This window comes from Macaca fascicularis, chromosome 15 (assembly GCF_037993035.2).
Source record: "Macaca fascicularis isolate 582-1 chromosome 15, T2T-MFA8v1.1".
NCBI classification, from domain to species: domain Eukaryota; kingdom Metazoa; phylum Chordata; class Mammalia; order Primates; family Cercopithecidae; genus Macaca; species Macaca fascicularis.
In genome coordinates this window covers 8,052,345-8,080,249 of record NC_088389.1, presented here as the reverse complement: position 1 = coordinate 8,080,249, position 27,905 = coordinate 8,052,345, and the positions used below count along the sequence as shown (strand labels likewise).

Genomic DNA, 27,905 nt, shown 5'->3' with positions numbered 1-27,905 from the left:
GCTATTTACAAGAAATGACATGGAGGTCTCATTTATGTATTTCTTTTTCTTCTATCCATCCTATAACCTCATAGGGAAATAATTGACCCATTAACTGTCCCGTTGGCTGAAATAGACTTAGGATTGTGATGAATGCAGGCAATAGAGATGCGTGAAGAGCAGAAGATCACAGCCCAATAATGAGGCTGATGTTCGAGCAGCTGAGTTCAATAAATCCCGTGTGATAGGCCTTGGGCAAGAGCTGCACAGTGTTGAGGAAAAAGGAGAGTTTGATAAAATATATTTATGCTTTTAAAAACTTTGCAAAAGGACAACTAAAGAAGTCATTATTATTCTTATCCCCATTCGTTATGCCTTTTGATAATTAACTTTTTGCCTTCTGGTAACTGAAAGTAACATATAAGAAATACAATTACTTAATTATGGTTGCACACTCAGGAGAAGGAATATAGTAGATATAGTACAATTTAGAGTTCTGTGGAAATGCTCTATAAGGGCTGGTTAGAAAAAAACAAAACAGTAAAGAGGCCTTTTTATCCTTGAACGAGCCAAGTGACAAGGTAAAGTTAAAAGAGAGGCAGTGATAACTGATGTTTGGGTTGACCAGAGAAAGTTGAGAACAGGAGGCTTCATATCACAGGAATCATCAGACTAAGACTTCCTCAGTATAGCAGCCTCAGCGGTCTTGTCTTGTGCGGCTGGACTGTCTTTAAGCCTTGTCATGAACACCTGAATTGCATAACATTAGAGTGACTATATGTATGAATTGAATCCTATATTCTGTGTAAAACTTGTTCAGTTCTGAAGAATGCTGGAGTCTGGTTCATCACTTTCTAATTTTTTAATGAATAAGGGACCAATGACCTGTATTTAATAAATATTTGCTAGCTAGGAAACATGTTTTCTATTACTTCTTTAGATTATTCAAAACACACAATAGGTCTTTTAACCATTTGATTGGGGAGAAACCTGTGTTTTATCTAGAGAAATAATTCATTTAATCACGGTCGTGTTTAAAAAGTAGTAAATCATGGTTATTTGCCTTGTGACAAATCTGTAATTTACTTGAAATTCATGGTAAATTTGTTTTATTTATGAAGGTTCAAGTGAAAATTTTATAATCAGTTATGTACAGGTGATTAACACATTACTAAAAAATATCTGGGCTATATTATGCCACATCTCATGTTATATTTCTTCATAGGAAAGTTTAATGGAGTAAGAGTGGGTATGTCTCTGTGAGTGAATTTGAAAGGCAGATACCAGCTTAGTATTGAGAATGAACTGGCTGGAACCTAAAACACTGAGTGTTCTGCATACCCAGCTCCTACCTATGTCATTTCAGCCTTCCTCCTCTGGACATTAAAAGGGATTCTCTGTCTAAACTAAAATGTCTGTGATGTTTTAGAACAAAGTGACTTTTGAAGATGTAGCTATTGACTTCACCCAGGAAGAGTGGGCCATGATGGACACATCCAAGAGAAAGCTGTACAGAGATGTAATGCTGGAAAACGTGTGTCACCTGGTGTCCCTCGGTGAGTCCCTCAACATTCACATACGTATGTAGACACACATTGACTCATTCATTCGATAAGTGTTGGAACAGCTTCCCCATATCTCACTGTAATCTCTTCTCTGATTCTCTCACAGATCTTATCTGAAAAAAGTTTGAGCTCTCTAAATCTGTCTAAAGAAATATCTTTATTTTATTTTATTTTATTTTATTTTGTTTTATTTAGTGTGTCACGCAATTAGAATGTAATCTTGACAGGGATTTCATGGTTTCCTTGGTACTCAGTCTCTAATACTCAGAACAGACCTAGGAACTTAATGAATATTTTCAATGTATTAAATTAAATATTTTCTAAATAACTCTTCTGCTTCAGTCGCTATGCTTAGGCTGAGACCAATTAGTGAAAACAATAGCAATATCTTTTCTGTATAGAACACCAATTATTTTTGTAAATCGAATGTTTTTTTTTGTTCTGCATGAGAATAATAATAAACATACTGTGCAGAGGTTTAATTAATCTCTTTCTGAAAAGACTGTGTATTATGCATTGTGTCTTGGAACTTAGGCATGGACTCAGCATTCATAGGTCCTGACTGTTTTGAATTTCCTTTTCCTGATGGACCTTTTGTTTGGATTTATTTTCTAGTCTCACGTTGGGTCAGAAAAATCCTGGGGAGTTTTCTGTGTTCTAGGTCTTGTGGCCTGAGCTGACCTTCACTGTTTTTATTCTTCCTCAGTAGCCTGCCTTACAGTTGGTGATAATGCACATTTATTGACAGTGAACTCAAAACACATGTACTGTTTCCACTAACAGGGTACAGATAAGCAAATCCTATATAACTTTGCAGCTGGAGCAAGGAAAAGAGCTCTGGTGGGAAGGAAGAGAATTTCTCCAAGGCCAGAATCTGGGTAAGGAACAAGGTCCTGTGCTCTAACAGGAGGAAGTGCTTTGTCAATGAATAATATCAGTCAAATATTAATTAGCAGTTTTATTAAATGAGTGGTAATTTCTAAAATGTAGGTTAAGCTACTGGAGCAGAATTCCTTAGATGTTATTATCATTTTGTTCATATGTCAGATGCAACTCTTGTGTCCTCTTGCCTTTTCTTTTACTTTCGGGAAAAGGATAATTCATGTACCTGTTGGGGTTAAACTGTCACATGCTGACTCTTTTCCCGATACCCCTGTGAAGACTATCCCTCTATTTACCTGCCTGATATCTCATCTCCATTTTATCTCTTTTCACATTTTAATTTTAAAGCACTTTTCTAATTGCTGACGCTGTACAATCTGTTTCTTCTATTGAAGTATTTTCTTCATTTGACACATTTGCCACATCTAAGTGTCAATTTTCGAAAAAAAGTAAAAGGGCCTTGGGGTTTTTCAAACAATTTTATTACCATAATACCAAGGTAACAATTTATTTTTCAATTATTTCAGACAAGGAAAGTGCCCTTAAGAAAAAACACACGATATTCATGCATCCTATCAGAAAAGACGCATCCACCGGTATGACAATGGTGAGTTTTATAGCTGTGTACACCAGTCATCTAAGTTAAAGACCTGGTAATGGGTTAAGTTAGTAATGACGCACAGTCACCTGAGCGTAATTAGGCTGGCATTAAGTGCTTTCTAAGCAAAAAAAAATTTGATAGTTTGAATTCAGTGAATAAAGTGACCTGTGTTCTAAACCATAACATGAGATCTTTAAAATAGAACAAGTGCATATACATTGCTCATGTTCAGACTTTGAAAGATATTGATATCATCACAATCAATGGAATAACTCTGCAGTTGGGATCTTACAAAAGAGAAAATATCTGTGTCTGCAGGAGACAATGTGTACGCAAGTGTCAATCGAGAAAAGTGATGAGACAAGTCCCAATCATTTTAGGAGATTTATTTGCCAGAGTTAAGGACATGTACCTGGGGGACAGGTGTATACCTTTCTCCAAAGATGATTTTCTCTAAATTTAAAGGGGGAAAGGGTGGGATATTGAGAAGTACACAATTTTCATGTAAAAGGTGCGTAGAAAAAAATATTCATGCATTTTTCTGGCTCAGTGAATCTGGATTTTTTTTACATAAGATGACATAAACAAATGAGGCAGAGGAATAATGCAGGAGAGCTGCATTTTATATAAGACAACATAGGCAAAATGGGGCAGGGAAACAATCGGATATGCATTTGTGTCTGGTGAACTTGGGATGACTGCGCCTACAAAGACAAGCTATCAGTTTGCATTGCCATGGTGTAACTTTAACAGCTCATGAGGAATTTCCTTGTGGGCAAAATATGGGGGAGGCATGTAGCTTTTCATCTTGTAGCCATACTATTTAGGAACCAGAAGGAGGAGGCAGGTTTGTGTGACCCTGTTTCCAGCTCGAGTTTTCCCTTTGGTTCAATGAGTTTGGGGTGCCAAAATTTAATTTCCTTTCACACAAGTAACATTGGAAAGATTTCAACTGGGCTCTACCACTGAATAGTTGGTCTAGAATTCAAAGGTGGTGAAATGAATGTATAGATGTATGTTGGTAAATCATTAAGAGCTTTTAATCTTTGTCCCTAAAGGAGAACTCTCTCATTCTGGAGGATCCCTTTGAATGTAATGATTTGGGAGAAGATTGCACTCACAGTTCCACAATGACTCAGCGTTTGTTAACTCAGAGTGGAAAGAAACCCTACATCAGCAAACAGTGTGGAAAATCCCTTAGTAATCAGTTGTTCCCTAAACCACATAAACAAATTCATACTAAAGGTAAATCATATCAATGTAATATATGTGAAAAGGCCTATACTAATTACTTTCACCTTAGATGGCACATGACTCACACTGGAGAGAGGCCATATGCATGTCATCTATGTGGAAAATCCTTCACTCAGTGTTCTCACCTTAGAAGACATGAGAAAACTCACAGGGGAGAGAGACCGTATAAGTGTCATCAGTGTGGGAAAGGCTTTATTCAAACCTTTAATCTTCGAAGACATGAGAGAACTCACCTTGGATAAAAGCGTTATGAATGTGATAAAAGTGGGAAGGTCTTTAGTCAAACCTCTGGCTTTAGAGGACACACAAGAATTCACACTGAAGAGAAACCACATGCTTGTCTTCTATGTGGGAAAGCCTTCATTCTATCTTCTGACCTTAGATGATATGAGAGAACACGCACTGGAAAAAAGCCATATGAATGCCATTTATGTGGGAAAGCCTTCAGTCAGTGTACTAATCTTAAATAACATCAGAAAATTCACCCTGGAGAGAAAATGATAAATGTCTTCAGAACATATTCTGACTTTAGATGACATGGTGTTAGGAATGACGAATGTAAGGAATATGGAAGAGACTTCAGCTGCAGTTGTAACATCTAAACATGCCAAAGGACTCACATTTTGAAGAATTACTATAATCAACATGGACGTTACTTCAGTTACCTTTATTCTTCAGTTCACATCAATAAATTCATATGGAAGAGAAATTGTACGACATATATGTACCAAAGGCTTGTTAGTGATCTGATCATAAATGACACGAGAGAGCTGAAACTGTCAACATAATAAACTAAAAGTCTTCAGCAACAGTTTTAATAACTTAAAACGTGTGGGACTTTCAGGTAGAGAATCTCTAGCTCTGCGTTCAGTGTGAAAATGTTTTTATGTGCAATTTGTTGTCAAATAACGTAAGAAAACTTAACTTGGATGAACCCTTTATTTGTATTTTCTGAGAATAAACATTCAGCCAAGCACTAGGCTTGATGTTCACAAGAAAACACAGTGATAAAATGCTGCTAAAATGGAAAATAAGAGAGGAAATCCTTTATAAGCTAAATAAGAAGGGAAAGTCTTTCCAAGGGCAATGAATTCTCTTGGAATACCAAACACTTCTTACTGGAGAAGTTATGCCTTGAAAAATCAAGAGAAATCCTTTCTTCACAGAGTAACGCTTGTGGCACATGTGAGATTTCACACTGGACAAAACACGGTTAGTATCTTGAAAGGAGAAGATTCTTTAGGGGTAATTCATTTCTTAGTTAACATTAAGTTTCTCACATTGAGGAGCTATTAAAATTGAAAATCACTATGGAGAAACCTGATAAGTTTCTCATCAGAAAAGTGAGTCAAGAAGGTGGACCTCTAGAAAAAACTCTTAACACATAGTTTGGCAAAATAATTCAGAAATTTGAGAAAATGTCTATTCATAAAAATGCAGCACATAAACGTATAATAGCAAAGTGACCTGGGCATAAATTGAATGCAGAATTATATATGAAATCTCATTAAACATTTCCAAAATATCAATACTTACAAATATTCAAAGAATACAATCGGTTGTTGGAAAAACTTAGTGTGTTGGTAAAGTCCTTCTTTCATTTATGCAGCCCTAACAAATTGATTTGCATCTGCACTCCTCGGATTATGGGTCGAGATTCTACCCCAACTTCTGAGTCTCCCCAGTCTTCAACGGCTCTTTCCTCACAGCTCACCTCCCTTTACTTCCATGTCCACTAAAACCACTTGTTTCCATCCAACCCTGGAACTGACACATCAGGGATCTTCAGCCCCACTTGCCAGATTTCTCAGTGTGTCATTGCATAGATTTAGCAAGGAAACGGAGGCTGGATCAAAGACACCTAGTATATGCATTTGGGTGTCCCCAGCCTTTGCCTCTGTCTCTGGGTAGTTACCTGGGATCAGAGAATAAGGCAGCCCTGCTCTTCTATCCCTCAGAAATCTCTTGAAATTTTGTCCCTGAAGCCTCTCTAAGTGGAGGTAGCAGTTCATCTCATGACACCCCAGAGTTTACTCAGGTAAGTCCTGAGTTATTACACAGAGACAGACACAGCTGTGTTCCTTTTACTTCTGTCCAGAAGGTAAAACACCAGCATGATAAAACAGCCGAACCTGTCAGCCACCATGCAAGCCTTTCCTATATTTGATTCAATGTACTTTTCCAGAAGCAAAATGAAAGTTCTCACAGACGGGGCCTCCTCTGCCTTGTCCTCAGAATTGGAAAATGTATTGTCCATCAAGGAGCCTCAGTACTGAACCTAAAACTCAAGAGAAAACATTTCCTGAATAATAAGTGGGATGATGACTTGAAATCTTGCAAAACAGGCACAATCTTAATACGATAGGCCTTACTAAGGCTAAATGGCCTTATCCATGGTTGAAATTGACACATCATTATATTTAAAAATCTCCACAAGTGATTGATTTTACTCAGCAGCCAGGGTTTATGTCAAGTGTGAGGATAACGAGCAAGAAATTCGAGCCCTTGGCAAACTGGTTGGAGAGGCAAGGATCGTGTCCAGGTAGAGCTCATAACATTATTTATTGTTTAATCTATTTAATTAAATATGTAATTTACCCTCAAACTGTGGCTGACATTATATGTAGTCCTGAGCCGCATTAAGATGTACTATTTGTGCTGTGAAATTCTACGGGATTTGACAAATACATGGTGGCAATTCTCCAGCATTAAAGCATAACACAGAATGCTTCTCTTATTCAAGCTCTTCTTCCCTTCACATAGAGGGAATCAATCGACTTTTCTATACTAACTTTCGAATTTGTTTCTTTATTCCCATCTTCTTTAATTAAAGCACAAGATATCGTACTCAATTTCCATTTGATCTTCCAAAAGAAAGGTACTGAATAATCCATACCTGAATTTCATTGATTCAGACTCAGGTCCACCGCTAAGCAGTAAAGGCCAAACGTCCTGTGCTGCCACCTCATGGCCGGCAAAGGGCAATGAAACCCATCGGTCCGGCCATGCAGGGAGCATGCGCGGTCTGCTTGCCGCGGCGAGCCGGGTCTCCAGGGAGGACCTGAGTTTTCTTTACCCAGGGTGAGGAAGGCGCCGCCGCCCTGGCTTTGGGGCTGGGGCCTCTGGGGAGGTTCCGGGTGGGGGCGTTGAAGAGGCAGCTCTTTTTGCAAGGCCCAAGATGGCGGGCCCTGCACAGGCCGCGCTGTTCCGCGCCCTCAGGGCGTCAGTATCCCGTTGGGGCAGGATGCCCCCGCTGGGCCCGGAGCATCCTTGGCGCTGCCCTCGCAGAGCCGCGCTGAGGTTGAGGTGGCGCGGGGGGCCCGGGCTCCGCGAGGAGCGGCGGCAGCGAGGGCTGGAGGACCCGGGCTCCGGGGCTCCGGGGCGTCTGGCCTGGGTGGGACTGAGCCCATCCAGGGACTGGGACTCCCGAGTTCTGGTGCGGGTGGATCCTGGGCAGGCTCAGGACCAAGTCCCTCTCCTTCCACCAAGGAGCGCCCAGAGGCCGGCGGGAGCTCCAGGTTCACATCCTCCTCCTTCAGGTGTTTACTTTTCCTTTATTTCTGGAAGGCCAGAAATTGGCGCCATCCTTCACATCAGTGAATCGGGACCCTAACACCCATTACCTCAGGTTTATTGTTATTGCCATTAACAGTGTTGGTGGCATTATCACTAAGATCATCATTGTTGTTATTGTCATTCATGATTATTAGCAGGTGTGTTCATCATTTTGTCTCACTATGCTTTTTTTTTTTTTTTTTTTTTTTTTTCTGATTGGTTTTGTATGACGTTGAATTGAACTTCTCTAATCTTGACTAGTGTTGTCAGATTCCTGAAGAGCATTCCGGAGGACAGCCCCTGCCTTTAGTGCAGCCACAGAATTTCGTGGGCACAGGAGAGCACCTAGAATATTCCCCTTTCATTGCACAGCAGCTTTGGGAAATGGTGGCTGCCTGGCTCTGAGATGAGGTGGAAAAGACCGGATACTGGGGCAAGCGATATCACCTCCACTGGTGTTTTTATGAAGCCAAGTGCACTGTCTCCCACGTAGACTTAGAATAAAATCTGATGGCTCTAAAAGGCCATGTTTTCCCTTCCTGGACTTCCTGGGAGCCTTTAAATCTTGTGTGGTTCCTAGAGTGGCTAGGTAGCCATATCTGTGCCTCGTATGGCAGCACCAGTCTTTTCTGGGCCAACAAGGGCACTTAGAATGTTTCCAGAAGCTCAGGCATGCTGTCTCTGTTCCATCCTTCTGTTCAATGGCAATTCAATGGGTCCCTGGCTGACATAGAACATCCTGCAGAGGGATGGGCTTGGGTGACTTCCTGGCCAGCCTTTCCAGGCAGTTATCTTTGAAAAACTTGAAGAGACTCACAGAAGCCATTCACTGGTATTTCATGACTGCAAGTGGGGTTTCTGGTTCCTTGAGTTTACTTAGAATATTTGAATGGCTCTGAATGGCCAAGAAACCCTCTCTGGTCTTGGAAGCTGCCAAAAGCTATTACTGGGCCTTGGAAGAGTCTTTAAAATTTTTCCAGGTACAGCTGAGAATAGGAAACTTTTCCAGGTCTAGCCCAACCAGCTCAGGTCGAGTCCTGAAAAACTGGTGGGTATTGGGGGAGCTCATCTTATAAAAGAGCAATTGGTGGCAAAGCTGGGTCTCCAGGACAGCTGTGTGTGTATATGTCTGCAGAGCATGCCTTGTGGTCATCTTTAGTAACTGAACACCATTTGTGAATGGATAAACTATATTTCTTGCTGTACAATAATGAAAAATCCATACTAACAATGGTACTAATAAAAATATTGATGAATATTAACAGGAATGATGATCATCATGATACTAGTACTAGTGGTTATAATACTGATAATAATACTAACCCTATGGACTTGGGACATAAAAGTTTTCCCTAAGTGGATAATAGGCATAACTATTTGGTGGTGTAGGGTTATTTCAAGTCCCAGAAAGCAAGGATGAACATCTAGAACGAGAAGAAAAACAATCTGGAGGTTGGCATGTGCACACCTGGGGACTCCTGTGTTAACTTCTACTGTTTCAGCCTAAGAGGGAATGTTAATATAACCCTGGTCCTGCAACACCATGCTGACCAACACCTACCAGCTTTCAGGAGATAAGATAGCTGGCTGATGGGGCAGGGATCCAGAGAAGATACGTGTCCAGACCCGTACATGTTGCCCAGCGGCAGAGTTCATGACAAGCAAAAAACCCCAGGACAATGTCATTCCCAGCCACCTGACTGTCATCTGCTCTTTCATGGTCCCTCTCTACTGGTACCTCTAGGCACTGGCATGTCCTCCAGAGGCTGTAGGAGGGCATCATACTCAGTACTCTCCCACCTGCAGGAGGCAAGAAAGATGGAAAGAGCTAAATACCATGGCTTCTGGGTTCTTTTTGGTGGGCATGGCATATTTTGCATTTGCTTTACTAATGGTGGAACCCAGTCAGTGGTTTGCAATACAGCTCTGGATGACTCTGGACACCTGTAGAGATTTTGACAATTTCCAGAAGGTCACAAGTTCTTGGAGGACTTTTTCACAAGTTCTTTGACTGAAAAAGTGGCTCAAAGAACTACTGTACTGACTTAGAAAATGTTGCAGAGGCTGGGCGCGGTGGCTCATGCCTGTAATACCAGCACTTTGGCAGGCCGAGGCGGGCAGATTTCGAGGTCAGGAGTTTGAGACCAGCCTGAAACCCTGTCTCTACTAAAAATTCAAAAATTAGGCAGGCGTGGTGGCATGCACCTGTAACCCAGCTACTCAGGAGGCTGAGGCGGGAGAATCGCTTGAACCTGGGAGTCGGAGGTTGCAGTGAGCCAAGATTGTGCCACTGGACTCCAGCCTGGGCAACAGTGTGAGACTCTATCGCAAAAAAAAAAAAAAAGAAGAAGAAGAAAAAGAAAATGTTGCAGAGACTCTGGTGAACAGGTAGTCCCTCTCCTGCCACTCCAGGTAAAAGTTTCTTGGCCACAAACCTGATTTAGCGGTATCCCTTCATCTTAGGTGAGTAACAGAAAGCCATTCATGACCTATCCAAGCACGGAGGGAGAATTTGACTTAGAAAACTTTTAGGTGGACTAGTTGGTGAAAGAAAGTGCATTCTAGGGCTCACAGGCCTACACATAGAGTTCCTAGCACATAAAGCATATGTATGAATTCTTTCTGAGCCCATGGCAAGACCAGGGTGCACTTCATCCATCTCCTATGCTGGTATGAATAGGTACTTGCCCGAAAAAGAAAAGAATAAGTCAGGAAGCCCATTCTTCTACAGGACACCAGCTGGTACAGTAGGAGTCTTGGGGTTGCTGTGGTATGTATGTTTTCAGGTTGTCTTTTAATCATCTTCAGCAAATTCAACAGTCTTCAGAACATAAACAAAATTATTCAACATTGCCTAATAACTACCACAAATCTATCCATGATAAAGAACTGTACCCACATAATAATATTAATAGCAATCACAATGGTGTGATATAAATGTCATTTTAATGAAGAGAATAATAAAAAAGCAGATATTTAAGAGCATATTCCTGTAAGCCTGTGGCATTGTTCCCATATGAGCCCTCATGTTATTGATTACAGGGAGAGGCTTGGGGCTGCATCTTGAAATATCTTCTGTGATGGCAAAGAAGAGTGGCAGTAGGGAGAATAATTCTGAGCCACACGAGGGCTTGGGCAAAAGTGGAGATGCCTGTGCCACGTGGAAATACATTACAAATGGACTATGGAAAAGGGTCTGGCCAGAGTCCTGCCTGACACAGGTCATACAAAAACTTTCAGTAGTTCGCCCCAAGAAATGGCTGGTCCAGGCTGTAGATGAGAAGCACTGGGCAGACAGATCCACACCCGCTTCCTGAGTCTCAGAAGTCTGGTGTGAATCGAACATTAAGCCCCCAAGCCTACTGAGACTTCACCTCCTGGCTGGTCTTCTACCATCTGATTCTTGAGCCCCATCACGTAAGTGCCATCTCCATACTGGAATTACTGACAATGTCTGATGGAGGGTTTCACCCTGGGTACTCAGTACCAGCAATGGATGAAATACCAGAAGGGAGGCTCCAGGGCTTCCATAGAAGACACATTCTAAAGTTGCTCGGGTGATCAAATGATCATCTCATAGATTTTCAGCAGAACTGCAGCATTTTGTGAATACCTGAGTGAATGCAGAAAGTATCCAGACGCATGGGCATTCTAGGAAGCTCCCTGTGTAAATCAAATACAAGGAATATCTACTTCTGGGTTCAAAAGCTAACTTAGATAATAAAAAAAGTGAGATGCTGGCAGAAGGCAAATAACTCCACTTCAGTTCCTGAGAGAAAAATGGTTCTGTAACCTCTGAGTTTATTTAGAAAAAGTTTGGAGCCTCAGGAAGACCAAGTATATCATTCCTGATGTTTCCAGGGCAGATTGGACTGCTTAGGCCTCTGGGACTATTCTAAGTCCTCTCAGGTTTCCATGGGAAACTGTAACTCTACTCCTAGAGCTCACACCACCCCCGAGCAAGCTCATTGTTTTCTAAATATTCCAAGGAAGTCCATCCAGGGTATGCCTGTATTGGTGAGTTTCAAATTGGACTGGCAGGAGAACTCTGAGAATGATACATCCTGACTTCACTTGATAAAGGTAGGGGAGCCACGAAGTCCAGATCTGGAGAGCACCTGAAACACCAGATGGCAGAAGGACAGTAAGGAGGTGAAGTCAGCTATGGAGTTGGAGCTTCATGTTTAATGCATGTAGGATTCTGAGTTCCAGGACTGATGGGCTGGTGGGGATGAGATACATGTCTTCTTTGCAGGGAGCCAGGCCAAACCAGCCATCTGGTTGCACTACTGAAAGCTTTTGTGTGCCCAGTGGTAGGCAAGACACAAGCCAAACTCTCTTCACCTCTGGCTGGTAGTCCTTGACTAGAGAGGTTTGCACACAAGTGGTCCTATTAGCCCATGCTCTCCTGTGGCTTGCTTTCCTTTCACCTGTTTCTCATGTTTGCCGTCATGGAACACATTTCATAGTGAAATTCTTTGACCCTGACTCCGAATTACACAAGGAGGACCCAATTTGTGAACTTTTCATATATTTAGGAGAATCTCCACATTGATTTTTGTATCCTTATGTTCATATTGTCCCAGTATTAAAATTCTTACTATTTAGGTCATTGCGTTCACTATCATAATTATTAAATATTTTTCATTTATCATTTATTTTTATTGGTTAATTTTTGTGGCAGCTGTTATATAACAATCACTAGAGTTTCTCTATTCATGAAAGATGTCCACGTTAATGGAGGTAACTAGGAGTGTTACTTTACAGGTATGTAAACACAGATAATCTTGGCTGAACTGTGGCTATATTGTCTGGTGTCCCTTTGAAGGTGAAGCCTCTTGTGTTATTCTAAGTGACCTCTGGAGACAGAAACTGTCTCATAATTGCAGGGACGACTTGAGAAGGCATCCTGAGCCTATGCAGAAATGCAGAAGCACTTCCATGATCTAAGCAACCTATGTGAAGGCCTGAAAGCCAAAGCAAAGCTGTCCAACAAAAAGTTTTCCTAGTAACACTGGAGGTCCATCAGTCACTCCTCCTGGTCTGGAAATGTCAGAAATGTCCTCCATGGTTCTTGTGAGGGTCCAGATCTTTTCACAATCACCTCAGGAGCCACAAAACCATTCCATCCTACCTGAAATTGCAGAATGACTCTTCTTTTGACCAGAGTCTCAAAAATATATTCATTGATAGTTTTGATTCCTGGGAGCCGCCATTGCTTGCAAAAGATGTGCCAGAGACTAGACATTTTCTGTCTCCTCACTTGTCCGGGGAAGACTGAAGTTTTTCTGAAACCCAGAAATGGGAATCTGACCCTCTGAGCAGCCCTAGGATTTTCTAAGTCTTCCAAGCAGAGTGGAAGTTCTGGTGAGGGCCCATTGTACCTCCGATGGTCTGGAATCACATAGGATGATGCGTTTAAACAACTCTATGTGGAGATATATTTTCTGAGATATTCCAAGGAGGAGGGACACAACTGGACCAGATGTTAAAAGGGCAGCTGAGCATTAAGTGCCTATGTAGTGTTTGCAGCTTAATGTCCCATGCAGAAGGGGACTCTGGGCTCTTGTGTTAGAATTCAGTGTAATTCTGGGGTCCTGCTTTTCTTCCAGGAAATCCCACTTCCATCTGGATGTCTGGATGAACTACTGAAAGCCACTGAGTGTCCTGCAGCAGGTGAACTGTGGCCAGAGCCCAAGGATGAAGGGGGCTCCTTCCGTCTGTGACTGTGAAGAGGAAGCCTGAGGTATAGCAGACCCAGGCCCCAGAAGGATGGAAAAAATGAGGTAGGGAGTGAGGGGACCTCAGAGGAAGACTGAGGCCTGCAGAATCCCAGGGTCAAGGAGACAGTGCGGTGTCGTGGTGGTGTCCTTGATATTCGAAGAGGGGCGATAATCCATCTCCTGAGGAAAAGCTTCATATGGGGTGAGGAGGGGAGAAGTAAACAGAGAGGAAGCAGGGAAGGCCAAGACAGCGACCAGCCTTAGAGCAATTTTAACCAGAAATGGACACAGACCCTGGACCCCATCGCGGGGTTGCAGGCCAAGGACCGTCTCTAGGCGATGCACAGCTCCCTTGTGGGGTTACTGGGAGTAGGCATTGTGACGTCTGCAGGGGTGTGGAAGGCTTAGCGACGGGAGCAGCTTACTGGGCTGGACCAGAAAAACTGAACTTCTTTTCCATCAGTGAAATCCACTTCTGGGTCAGAAAAAACTGCAAGTTCTGGAGGGGCAGGGCCTAGGAGGAGGTCAGGGCCTGACCCTTCCTGGTTTGACCCCCCTACCCCCTGTGTTTCTGGGTCTGTCCTCACTTCCACCCAGCGGATCTTGAGTATCCTCCTTTGAGTCCCCACGAGTGTGTTGTGTGCAGTGGGGCCAGGCTGCTTCATCCACTGCACGTTAAATGTTTCCAATACTTTCTGGCCAAAGTTTAGAGTTGCCAGACCACTGACTTTGAATGTTGACCTGCTTCCTTTTGAACAGAGTAAAATCTATTGAAGTTTAAGGTCACCTCTTTTCATGGATGGTGAAGAGGCAGGCTGTTCAGGCACAACTGCCCTCAGGTCTGGAGGGCGGCGGAGGTCACTGTGGGTGGTGGGTGAGTCCGGAACCTCTGCGGCTCTAGACTTTCAAATATTTCATTTTTTCTTTTGTAGTTTTTGTTTGTTGCTTGCTTTTTTCACAATGGGAACTGGAATGTAAGATGCAAAACTAGCCTGTGGGGGACATGGATTTTCACAACAGTAACCATAGAGTGTAGTTTCCATTTCTATTCCCTGTTCATGTGGGAGGCAGAGAAGGAAATCAGGTGCTCAGTTCTAGGGACATCACAGGACTAGGACATGTACAGTGGGGGTGGAAGGCAGAGGCATTGCTTTAGGAGAATGAAATTACTGCATGCACACACATATGTATGTATATGGATGTATGTACACAAATATGCATATTTATAGATTCTGTTCTCCCTCTCTCTATATAATTTTCTTTATTTCACACTTGATATGATTTTTTTAAATTATACTTTGTGTTCTAGGGCACATGTGCACAATGTGTAGGTTTGTTACATATGTATACATGTGCCATGTTGGTGTGATGCACCCATTAACTCAGCATTTACATTAGGTATACCTCCTAATGCTATACCTTCCCCCTCCCCCCACCCTACATCAGGCCCCAGTGTGTGATGTTCCCCTTACTGTGTCCAAGTGATCTCATTGTTCAGTTACCACCTATGAGTGAGAACATGCGGTGTTTGGTTTTTTGTTCTTGTGATAGTTTGCTGAGAATGATGGTTTCCAGCTACATCCATGTCCCTACAAAGGACTCAAATTCATCCTTTTTTATGGCTGCATAGTATTCCATGGTGTATATGTGCCACATTTTCTTAATCCAGTCTGTCATTATGGACATTTGGGTTGGTTCCAAGTCTTTACTATTGTAACATAGCTGCATAGTGCTGCAGTAAACATACATGAACATGGGTCTTTATAGCAGCATGATTTATAATCCTTTGGGGATATACCCAGTAATAGGATGGCTGGGTCAAATGGTATTTCACGTTCTACATCCTTGAGGAATCGCCACACTGTCTTCCACAGTGGTTGAACTAGTTTACAGTCCCACCAACAGTGTAAAAGTGTTCCTATTTCTCCACATCCTCTCCAGCACCTGTTGTTTCCTGACTTTTTAATGATTGCCATTCTAACTGGTGTGAGGTGGTATCTTATTGTGGTTTTGATTTGCATTTCTCTGATGGCTAGTGATGATGAGCATTTTTTCATATGTCTGTTGGCTGCATAAATGTCTTCTTTTGAGAAGTGTCCATTCTTATCCTTTGCCCACTTTTGGATGGGGTTGTTTGTTTTTTCTTGTAAATTTGTTTGAGTTCTTTGTAGGTTCTGGATATTAGCCCTTTGTCAGACGAGTAGATTGCCACAATTTTCTCCCATTCTGTAGGTTGCCTGTTCACTCTGATGGTAGTTTCTTTTGCTGTGCAGAAGCTCTTTAGTTTAATTAGATCCCATTTGTCTATTTTGGCTTTTGTTGCCATTGCTTTTGGTGTTGTAGACATGAAGTCCTTGCCCATGCCTATGTCCTGAATGGTATTGCCTAGGTTTTCTTCTAGGGTTTTTATGGTTTTAGGTCTAACATTTAAGTCTCTAATCCCTCTTGAATTAATTTTTGTGTAAGGAGTAAGGAAGGGATCCAGTTTCAGCTTTTTATTTATGGCTAGCCAGTTTTCCCAGCAGCATTTATTAAATAGGGAATCCTTTCCCCATTTCTTATTTTTGTCAGGTTTGTCAAAGATCAGATGGTTGTAGAAGTGTGGTATTATTTCTGAGGTCTCTGTTCTATTCCATTGGTCTATAGCTCTGTTTTGGTACCAGTACCATGCTGTTTTGGTTACTGTAGCCTTGCTGTATAGTTTTAAGTCAGGTAGTGTGATGCCTCCAGCTTTGTTCTTTTGACTTAGGATTGTCTTGACAATGCGGGCTCTTTTTTGGTTCCATATGAACTTTAAAGTGGTTTTTTTCCAATTCTGTAAAGGAAGTCATTGGTAGCTTAATGGGGATGGCATTGAATCTATAAATTACCTTGGGCAGTATGGCCATTTTCACAATATTGATTCTTCCTGTTCATGAGCATGGAATGTTCTTCCATTTGTTTGTGTCCTCCTTTATTTCATTGAGCAGTGGTTTGTGGTTCTCCTTGAAGAGGTCCTTCACATCTGTTGTAAGTTGGATTCCTGGGTATTTTATTCTCTTTGAAGCAATTGTTAATGGGAGTTCATTCATGATTTGGCTCTCTGTTTGTCTGTTATTGGTGTATAAGAATGCTTGTGATTTTTGCACATTAATTTTGTATCCTGAGACTTTGCTAAAGTTGCTTATCAGTTTGAGGAGATTTTGGGCTGAGACGATGGGGTTTTCTAAATAGACAAGCATGTTATCTGCAAACAGGGACAGTTTGACTTCTTCTTTTCCTAATCAAATACCCTTTATTTCTTTCTCTTGCCTGATTGCCATGGCCAGAACTTCCAACACTATGTTGAATAGGAGTGGTGAGAGAGGGCATCCCTGTCTTGGGCCAGTTTTTAAGGGGAATGCTTCCAGTTTCTGCCCATTCAGTATGATACTGGCTGTGGGTTTGTCATGAATAGCTCTTATTATTTTGAGATACGTTCCATCAATACTGAATTTATTGAGAGTTTTTAGCATGAAGGGTTGTTTAATTTTGTCAAAGGCCTTTTCTGCATCTATTGAGATAATCATATGGTTTTTGTCTTTGGTTCTGTTTATATGTTGGATTACGTTTATTGATTCGAGTATGTTGTACCAGCCTTGCATCCCAGGGATGAAGCCCACTTGATCATGGTGGATAAGCTTTTTGATGTGCTGCTGGATTCGGTTAGCCAGTATTTTATTGAGGATTTTTGTGTCAATGTTTATCAGGCATATTGGTCTAAAATTCTCTTGCTTTGGTGTGTCTCTGCCAGGCTTTGGTATCAGGATGATACTGGCCTCATAAAATGAGTTAGAGAGGATTCCCTCTTTTTCTATTGATCGGAATAGTTTCAGAAGGAATGGTACCAGCTCCTCTTTGTACCTCTGGTAGAATTCAGCTATGAATCTTTCTGGTCCTGGACTTTTTTTGGTTAGTAGGCTATTAATTATTACCTCATTTTCAGAGCCTGCTGTTGGTCTCTTCAGGGATTCAAATTCTTCCTGGTTTAGTCTTGGCAGAGTGTATGTGTCCAGGAATGTATCCATTTCTTCTAAGTTTTCTAGTTTCTTTGCGTAGAGGTTTTTATAGTATTCTCTGATGGTAGTTTGTATTTCTGTGGGGTCGGTGGTGATATCCCCTTTATCATTTTTTATTGCATCTATTTGATTCTTCTCTCTTTTCTTCTTTATTAGTCTTGCTAGCAGTCTATCAATTTTGTTGATCTTTTCAAAAAACTAGCTTCTGGATTCATTGATTTTTTGAAGGGTTTTTTGTGTCTCTGTCTCCTTCAGTTCTGCTCTGATCCTAGTTATTTCTTGCCTTCTGCTAGCTTTTGAATGTGTTTGCTCCTGCTTCTCTAGTTCTTTTAATTGTGATGTTAGGGTGCCAATTTTAGATCTTTCCTGCTTTCTCTTGTGAGAATTTAGTGCTATAAATTTCCCTCTACACACTGCTTTAAATGTGTCCCAGAGATTCTGGTATGTTGTATCTTTGTTCTCATTGGTTTCAAAGAACATCTTTATTTCTGCCTTCATTTCGTTATGTACCCAGTAGTCATTCAAGAGCAAGTTGTTCAGTTTCCATGTAGTTGAGTGGTTTTGATTGAGTTTCTTAATCCTGAATTCTTGTTTGATTGCACTGTGGTCTGAGAGACAGTTTGTTATAATTTCTGTTCTTTTACACCTGCTGAAGGGTGCTTTACTTCGAACTATGTGGTCAATTTTGGAATAAGTACAATGTGGTGCTGAGAAGAATGTGTATTCTGTTGATTTGGGGTGGAGAGTTCTGTAGAAGTCTATTAGGTCCGCTTGGTGCAGAGTTGAGTTCAATTCCTGGATATCCTTATTAACTTTCTGTCTCGTTGATCTGTCCAATGTTGACAGTGGGGTGTTAAATTCTCCCACTATTATTGTGTGGGAGTCTAACTCTCTTTGTAAGTCTCTAAGGCCTTGTTTTATGAATCTGGATGCTCGTGTATTGGGTGCATATATATTTAGGATAGTTAACTCTTCTTGTTGAATTGATCCTTTTATCATTATGTAATGACCTTCTTTGTCTCTTTAGATCTTTTTGGTTTAATGTCTGTATTATCAGAGACTAGGATTGTAACCCCTGCCATTTTTTTGTTTTCCATTTGCTTGGTAGATCTTCTTCCATCCCTTTATTTTGAGCCTATGTGTGTCTCTGCACGTGAGATGGGTCTCCTGAATACAGCAAACTGATGGGTCTTGACTCTTTATACAACTTGCCAGTCTGTGTCTTTTAATTGGAGCATTTAACCCATTTACATTTAAAGTTAATATTGTTATGTGTGAACTTGATCCTGTCATTATGATGTTAGTTGGTTATTTTGCTCGTTAGCTGATGCAGTTTCTTCCTAGCATGGATGGTGTTTACATGTTGGCATCTTTTTGCAATGGCTAGTACTGTTTGTTCCTTTCCATGTTTAGTACTTCCTTCAGGAACCCTTGTAGGGCAGGCCTGGTGGTGTCAGAATCTCTCAGCATTTGCTTGTCTGTAAAGGATTTTATTTCTCCTTCACTTACGAAACTTAGTTGACTGGATATGAAATTCTGGTTTGAAAATTCTTAAACAATGTTGACAATCAGCCCCCACTCTCTTCTGGCTTGTAGAGTTTCTGCCAAGATATCTCCTGTTAGTCTGATGGGCTTCCCTTTGTGGGTAATGTAACCTTTCTCTCTGGCTGCCCTTAACATTTTTTCCTTCTTTTCAACTTTGGTGAATCTGACAATTATGTGTTTTGGAGTTGCTCTTCTAGAGGAGTATCTTTGTGGCATCCTCTGTATTTCCCGAATTTGAATGTTGGCCTGCCTTGCTGGGTTAGGGAAGTTCTCCTGGATGATATCCTGCAGAGTATTTTCCAACTTGGTTCCATTCTCCCCATCACTTTCAGGTACACCAATCAGATGTAGATTTGGTCTTTTCACATAATCCCATATTTCTTGGAGGCTTTGTTCATTTCTTTTTACTCTTTCTTCTTTAAATTTCTCTTCTTGCTTCATTTGATTCATTTGATCTTCAATCTCTGATACTCTTTCTTCCAGTTGATCAAGTCGGTTGCTGAAGTTTGTGGATTTGTCATGTAGTTCCTGTGTCATGGTTTTCATCTCTATCACGTCGTTTATGGACTTCTCTGCATTGGTTATTCTAGTTACCCATTCGTCAAATCTTTTTTCAAGGTTTTTAGTTTCTTTGTGCTGGGTTCATAGTTCCTCCTTTAGTTCTGAGAAGTTTGATCAACTGAAGCCTTCCTCTCTCAACTTGTCAAAGTCATTCTCCATCCAGCTTTGTTCTGTTGCTGGTGAGGAGCTGCGTTCCTTTGGATGGGGAGAGGTGCTCTGATTTTTTGAATTTTGAACTTTTCTGCACTGCTTTTTCCCCTTCTTTGTGGTTTTATCTACCTTTGGTCTTTGATGATGTTGATGTATGGATGAGGTTTTGGTGTGGATGTCCTTTCTGTTTGTTAGTTTTCCTTCTAACAGTCAGGACCCTCAGCTTCAGGTCTGTTGGAGTTTGCTTGAGGTCCACTCCAGGTAGGCTACTCCCAGTTAGGCTCTCCAGTTAGGCTACTCGGGGGTCAGTGACCCACTTGAGCAGGTAGTCTGTCAGTTCTCAGATCCCAACCTCCATGCTGGGAGAATCACTACTCTCTTCGAAGCTGTCAGACAGGGACATTTACATCTGCAGAGGTTTCTGCTGCTTTTTGTTTAGCTATGCCCTGTCCCCAGAGGTGGAGTCTACAGAGACAGGCAGGCCTCCTTGAGCTGCAGTGGGCTCCACCCAGTTCGAGCTTCCTGGCTGCTTTGTTTACCTACTTAAGCCTCAGCAATGGTGGGCACCCCTCCCCCAGCCTCACTGCCACCTTGCAGTTAGATCTCAGACTGCTGTGCTAGCAATGACAGAGGCTCTGTGGGCTTGGGACCCTCTGAGCCAGGCATGGGATATAATCTCCTGGTGTGTTGTTTGCTAAGACCCTTGGTAAAGCACAGTATTGGGTGGGTGTGACCAATTTTCCAGTGTTCTGTGTCACAGTTTCCCTTCACTAGGAAAAGGAATTCCCTTCCCCCTTGCACTTCTTAGGTGATGTGATGCCTTGCCCTGCTTCAGCTCTGACTCATTGGGCTGCGCCCACTGTCCTGCACCAACTGTCCAACATGCCCTAGTGAGATGAACCCGGTACCTCAATTGGAAATGCAGAAATCACCCATCTTCTGTGTTGTTCACGCTGGCAGCTGGTGGCTGGAGCTGTTCCTATTCGGCCATTGTGGCACCAACCTCACTTGATATGATTTCTAAATTTAAATACCTTTGAGACAAACGCGAATTGTGAAGGGATTTAAAAATGTCAGTGAAAATGGAATTAAAAATAAAAATATAAATATCAACTTTATTTCTCAATATAATCTCTACTGAGGTCAAGACACTGCATTAAGGGATGATCCCAACCATTCAGTCCATTGCTAAAGAACTGAGGGTCATGGGAATTTAACCATGTCAATGCAGTCTTCTACTATTAACTAAAGAAAAATGGGTGCCCTTTACAGTTATTTCAAGATTAGGAAAAATAAGGTCAGAAGAAACCAAATCAGGACTGTAATGTTGATGCCTAATAATTTCCCATGAAAACTCTTTCAAAATTACTGGTGTTTGTCGAGAGGAAGGAACAGAAGTGTTGTTGTGGTGCAGAGGGACTCTCTAGTGAAGCTTTACAGGGCACTTTTCTGCAAAAGTATTTGCTAATTTTCTCTAAGAACTCTCCTACTAAGCAAATATTATGGTGCTTTGATCCTACAGAACGTCAACAAGCAAAATGCCTTGAGCATCCCCAAAACCTCTATGGCTTTTGCTTTTGAGAAGTTTGCTTTTGCTTTGACTGGAGCACTTCTACCTCTTGGTAGCCATTGTTTTAATTCTGCTTTGCCTTCAGGATCCTATTGATAAAGTCAATTTCACTCCCTGTTATAATTCTTCAAAATAATGCTTCAGGATCTTGATTCTGCTTGTTCAAAATAGTCACTAATAGCTCTACTTTTGTCCATAGCTGATCTAGGCACAAGGGTATTCGGGACTCACCAAATGTAAAGTTTCTCAACTTTCACTTTATAGTCAGTGTTGTGTAAGCTGAACCAATTGAGATGTCTGTGGTGTTGGCTATAATATCTCTCATTAATTGTCAGTTCTCCTCAATTAGGGCATAGAAACAATTTTTTTCTCTCAAAAATTGGAATGGGTGCCCCTCCTCTGTGGGCTTCATCTTCAACATTGTCTTACCTCTTCTTAGAATCAGGTATCCGTTTGTAAACGACTGATCCTTCAGGTCATTTTTCCCATAGACTTTTCATAAAGAATAATTTATTTCACCGTTTTTTGTACCCCAGCTTCACCATAAATTTGATGTTTGTTCTTATTTCAGGTTTGGCAGAATTCAAGTTCGGCAGAATTCATGTGGCTCTTTTCAGACTGATGTTTTAAATCCTGTTCACATATGTTAAAACAGGTCCGGGCATGGTGGCTCACGCCTATAATCCCTGCACTTTGGGAGGTTGGCCAAAATGGCAAAACCCTGCCTCGACAGAAAATACAAAAATTAGCCTCTACAAAAAATACAAAAATTAACCAGACAAGGTCCCAACTACTTGGAAGGCTGAGGCAGGAGAATCGCTTCAACTTGGGAAGCAGAGGTTACTTTGAGCCAAGATTGCTCCACTGCACTGCAAGCTCGGTGAGAGGAGTGAAACCCTGTCTCAAAAATAAAAAAAAGTTAAAATAAACTAGCATATGTGTGTTTTGATGCAAAAGCTAAAAGTTCATGCATAGTTTTGTCATAATTGTTATTTTGCATGAACTTATTGAAGCCCCCTATTATTTGCCATAATTTTGTCATCTTATTAATTTCTATATACATACAGAATTTCCAATTTGTGTAAACCTTTCTTCCCAGTTACTGAACAATTATTTTAAATTTGAAAAATATGAGCTATTTTAATCTATATATTTTTTTCTACTTCTGAATATTTTAGAGAAAATATGGATAATGAAACTTGTAAAATGGAGATGTTTGGAAGTTTCTGTTACCAATGACAAATTAATTTTTAAATAATTTCAGGAAAATTTAGGTGAATGTCTGTACTTTCATATGAACATTCATAGTAAAACAGATTTTTGAATTTATACCCTTGATAAACTTTAATGTAAAATATGTGAGTAAATGTGTACTTTTCCGTTCCCCATGAACATTCTCAAATTTATACTATCTGGATTTTCTCAGGACAAATTACAAGCTGTATATGCTGCTGAAGTATCTCAAAGATTAAGTCCCAAAGAGAGTGCCCTACTGTTTTTCCAATATTAATTTCTAAGTTTTTCCAAGTTACAAGTTTTTTTTTTCATAAAATATAAAATGTTTTGCCTCCAGCAGAAATACATTTTGGAACATAACTTTCCTGTACGTAAGGGGTATAAAGGAAGCTTGGATTTGTTTTGAGAAAGAGAGAGGGTACTTCTGCCCATTGCCATGCACATCTGATTTTAGAGCTGAATGCCTTTCTGAGCTTGGCTCACTCCTCTCAAACTTGCTGGTAAATGGACACAAATTAAAGAGAAATAATTGTACACCATTTGGGATCAAGGAATCCAGATATCTGAACCATTGTTTATTATTTGACCCTCCCACCCTCTCACCCTTCCAGATCTCTAGTGTCTATCATTCCACTTCTATGTCCAGGTGTACAATTATTTAAATCACACTTACAAATGAGAACTTCATGTGTTCATTTGTACAGATTCTCTTCCACCTAGCTACCTCTGAGACTGCAAGAATAATCACTCCTCCCCCTCCTCCTTCTCAGCCTAATCAAACAGAAGACCAGGAGCATTATCTATCTATCTATCTATCTATCTATCAATCTATCTATCTATCTATCTACACACACACACACGTACATATATATATACACACACAAATATATATACACACATACGTGTACATATACACACACTCATAAAGAATTTGCATTTTAAAGAATGGCAGACCCATAGTTGTTCAAAAATCAACTATATAATTCTATATATGATAAATGTCTACTAGAAAGTTCACATTGAAAATTGCAAACACGACTTAGAAAAAATAAAGTTTTTTAAAATTTTTTTTTTTTTTTTTTTTGAGACGGAGTCTTGCTCTGTCGTCTGGGCTGGAGTGCAGTGGCACGATCTCGGCTCACTGCAAGCTCCGCCTCCCGGGCTTACGCCATTCTCCTGCCTCAGCCTCCCGAGTAGCTGGGACCACAGGCGCCCACCACCTCGCCCGGCTAGTTTTTTGTATTTTTTAGTAGAGACGGGTTTTCACTGTGTTCGCCAGGATGGTCTCGATCTCCTGACCTCGTGATCCGCCCGTCTCGGCCTCCCAAAGTGCTGGGATTACAGGCTTGAGCCACCGCGCCCGGCCTAAAAATTTTATTTTATTTCATTTTAAGTTCCAGGATACACGTGCAGGACGTGCAGGTTTGTTACATAGGTAAGTGTGTGTCGTGGTGGTTCGCTGTACCTATCAACCCATAACCTAGGTATTCAGCCCCACATGGATTAGCTATTTATTCTGACGCACTCCCTCCTCACTCACCCCCAGACAGGCTCCAGTGTATGTTGTTACCCTCCCTGTGTCTATGTTTTCTCATTGTTCATCTGCCACTTATAAGTGAGAACATGTGTATTTGGTTTTCTGTTCCTGCATTAGTTTGCTGAGAATAATGGCTCCCAGCTTCATCCATGTCCTTGCAAAGGACATGATCTCATTCCTTTTTATGGCTGCATAGTATTCCATGGTGTATATGTATCACATTTTCTGTATCCAGTCTGTCACTGATGGGCATTTGGGTTGATTCCATGTCTTTGCTATTGTGAATAGTGTGGCAATGAACATATGCATGCAAGTATCTTTATAATACAAGAATTTATATTCCTTTGGGTATATACCCAGTAATGGCATTGCTGGGTCAAATGGTATTTCTGATTCTAGGTCTTTGAAAAATCACCACACTGTCTTCCACAGCATTTGAATTTATATTCGCTCCAACAGTGTAAAAGTGTTCCTGTTTCCCCACAGTCTCACCAGCATCTGTTGTTTCTTGACTTTTTAATAATCGCCATTCTGATGGGCATGAGATGGCATCTCACTGTGGTTTTGATTTGTATTTCTCTAATGATCAGTAACGTTGGGCTTTTTTTTTTCATATGTTTGTTGGCTGCATAAGTGTCTGTTCATATCCTTTGCCCACTTTTTAAAATATTTTTATTTTTGCTTTTTAAGACAGAGTCTTGCTGTGTCACCCAGGGTGGAGTTCAGTGGCACAATCTCGGGTCACTGCAACCTCTACCTCCCAGATTCAGGTGGTTCTTCTGTCTCAGCCTCCTGAGTAGTTGGGATTACAGGCACCTGCCACCACATCTGGCTAATTTATTGTATTTTGAGTAGAGACTGAGTTTCACCAGGTTGGCCAGGCTGATCTTGAACTCCTGGCCTCAAGTTATCTGCCCACCTCACCTTCCCAAACTTCTGGGATTACAGGCATGAGCTACTGCACCCAGTTTTTGCCCACTTTTATAGGGGGTTGGATTTTTATAGTTTTGGGTTTTACATTTAAATCTTTAATCCATTTTCAGTTCATTTTTGTATAAGGTATAAGGAAGGGTCCAGTTTTAGTTTTCTGCATATGTCTAGATAGTTTTTCCAGCACCATTTATTATTAAATAGGGAATCCTTTCCCCATTGTTTGTTTTCATCCAAAATAAAATGGTTGTAGATGTGCAGTCTTATTTCTGATATCTCTATTCCATTCCATTGGTGTATGTATCTGTTTTGTACCACTACCATGCTGTTTTGGTTACTGTAGCCTTGTAATATGGTTTGAAGTCAGGTAGCAGGATGCCTCCAGCTTTGTTATTTTTACTTAGGATTGTCCTGGGTATATGGGCTCTTTTTTCATTTCATATGAATTCTGAAGTAGTTTTTTCTAATTTTGTAAAGAATGTCCATGGTAGTTTATGGGAATAGCACTGAATCTATGAATTACTTTGGGAAGTATGGCCATTTTCATGATATTGATTCTTCTTACCCATGAGCATGGAATGTTTTTCCATCTGTTTGTGTCCTCTCTTATTTCCTTGAGTATTGGTTTGTAGTTCTCCTTGTAGAGGTCCTTCACTTGCCTTGTTAGCTGTATTCCTAGGTAGGTATTTTATACTCTTTGTAGCAATTGTAAATGTGAATTCATTTGTGATTTGGCTCTCTTCTTGTCTATTGTTGGTGTAAAAGAATGCTTGAGATTTTTGCATACTGATTTTGTATCTTGAGACTTTGCTGAAGTTGCTTGTAGCTTAGGAATCTTTTGGGCTGAGGTGATGAGATTTTATAGATATAGGATCATGCCATCTGCAAGAAAAGAAAGTCCAACTTCCTCTCTTCCTGTTTGAATATGCTTTATTCTTTCTCTTGCCTGATTGCCTTGGCCAGAACTTCCAACACTATATTGAATAGGAGTGGTGAGAGGGCATCCTTGCCTTGTGCCAAGTTTCAAATGGAATACTTCCAGCTTTTGCCTGTTCAATATGATAATGACTGTGGGTTTGTCATAAATGGCGCTTATTATTTTAAGGCATGCTCCATCAATACTTAGTTTCATGAGAGTTTTTAGCATAAAGAAATGTTGAATTTTATCAAAGACCTTTTCTGAGTCAACTGAAATAATCTTGGGGTTTTTGTCTTTAGTTCTGTTTATGTGGTGAATTACATTTATTGATTTGCATATGTTGAACCAGCCTTGCACCCAAGGGATGAGGCCAATTTGATCTTGGTGGATAAGCTTTTTGATGTATTGCTGGATTTGGTTTGCCACTATTATATTGAGAATTTTGCAACAAAGTTTATCAGAAATATTAAGCTAATGTGTAGTAAATACATTGAAAATAAGAACAGACTGATTAAAAGACTAAATAACATGAATCCTAAGTGTTTTCACAACTGATTTATAGAGTAAAAGCATTGCCAAACTAAATGAGCTTGGTCAAAAACTGTACAGGGTCTGAGATGCTGTCTCAGCTTCCATTACTCATTGTGAGGTGGACCTGCAGTAACTATATTTGATGCAAAATTTCATGTTGATGGAAGCTGAGATGTCCTGCAGTCTCAGAGGGACAGAATTCTGGTGTGTCTCCCTTTGCCCTGTCAGGAATAAAGATCTAGACTCTACAGGTTTTGTCAGAATTTACAAGATGTAGGAAATGGGGCAGGATTTAGGCTGTGAGGCAAAGCCTAGAGATATAAAGAAACAGCTTCTGACCCAGGGCTCATGAAGTCAGGATAGTTTCAGAGGGGATGGTGGAGTGAGCATAGTACAGTCTTTGGAACCATTCCTTCCCCTTATTTGTTCATAGGCCAGATGTGCTCAACCAGGGGGCATCTCAGGTCTGATGAACAGAGTCCTGGAGAGACAAAGGGGCAATCCTGAGGAAGAGGCTCAACAGGGAGGAAGGATTCACCATTTTCTCTCCTGAGAAAAATCCTTCTCCCTAGGAAACCATAGGATTTTCCTTGGTCCCAGTGAGACTTTTCCTGAGTGAAGAGAGCAGAGAGAGCAAGGGACTGATGTGTTATCTGTTTCCACCTCCTGCAGTGATTCTGAAACCATGGGGGACAGAATTATCTTCAGAATCATGAGCAATCCAGATGCCATGGTTTCACACAAGACATTGGAAGTTCTTATCTCTAAGGGGTAGGCACTGGTCATTGATACTCTGTAAAGCTCATTCGCTGATTACTAAGTGAGCCAAATTAATAATCTACTGGAAGTTTTACTAAACTCAGTTTACTTGACACACAATCACACAGACACATTGTTAATATACACATTTTGATGCTTGGACAGGGTTGGACCCAAGATTCTGTACTTCTATGGAGCCCTGTGTTCTGCCCAGGTGTCATTTACTCTCAGGTAAGTAAACTGATCACCATAACTAACAAGAGATTGATCTGTGATGATTAGAAATGAGAAGATCTGTTGATTACGTTTTATTGGGATGGATTCTATTAACATTTAAATACAGCTTAAAAACGCAGATTTACAATGAAAAGTAACAAGCAAATATAAAAAGTGAAGGGGCTATTCCCCAAACTAGTTTCCACTGAAATACCACCAGAGAAAAACAACTCTCAGGACAGGGATACTGCTTCAAAGACACAGATTTCACAGCTGGATGGTTGATCTCAAATTTCTGAAAATTCCATCCTTTACTCATGAAATGCAGTTTATTTAAGAACTTTCTAATTTGACT

The 27,905-nt window shown here is 40.8% G+C and overlaps 1 protein-coding gene and 1 long non-coding RNA gene across 5 annotated transcripts in view; both read left to right on the top strand.

The window, feature by feature from the left end:
- The first annotated feature begins 1,465 nt into the window (after window positions 1-1,465).
- On the top strand, window positions 1,466-4,667 carry LOC135967538 (zinc finger protein 529-like). Its single transcript, XM_074018077.1, is given in 3 exon segments — window positions 1,466-1,535; window positions 2,954-3,033; window positions 4,086-4,667. Coding segments are annotated over 3 exon segments (732 nt in total).
- A 2,628-nt stretch (window positions 4,668-7,295) lies between these two features.
- The window catches only part of LOC135967337 (uncharacterized), a 76,802-nt gene continuing 56,192 nt past the window's right edge, over window positions 7,296-27,905 (top strand). For 3 of the 4 annotated variants that reach the window (XR_010581357.1, XR_010581358.1, XR_012425020.1), the window contains exons 1-3: window positions 7,296-7,362; window positions 13,449-13,622; window positions 27,500-27,565. This is a non-coding gene — a long non-coding RNA (uncharacterized lncRNA). The remainder of the gene's footprint in view (window positions 7,363-13,448; window positions 13,623-27,499; window positions 27,566-27,905) is intronic. The other variant, XR_012425021.1, reaches the window with a different exon arrangement.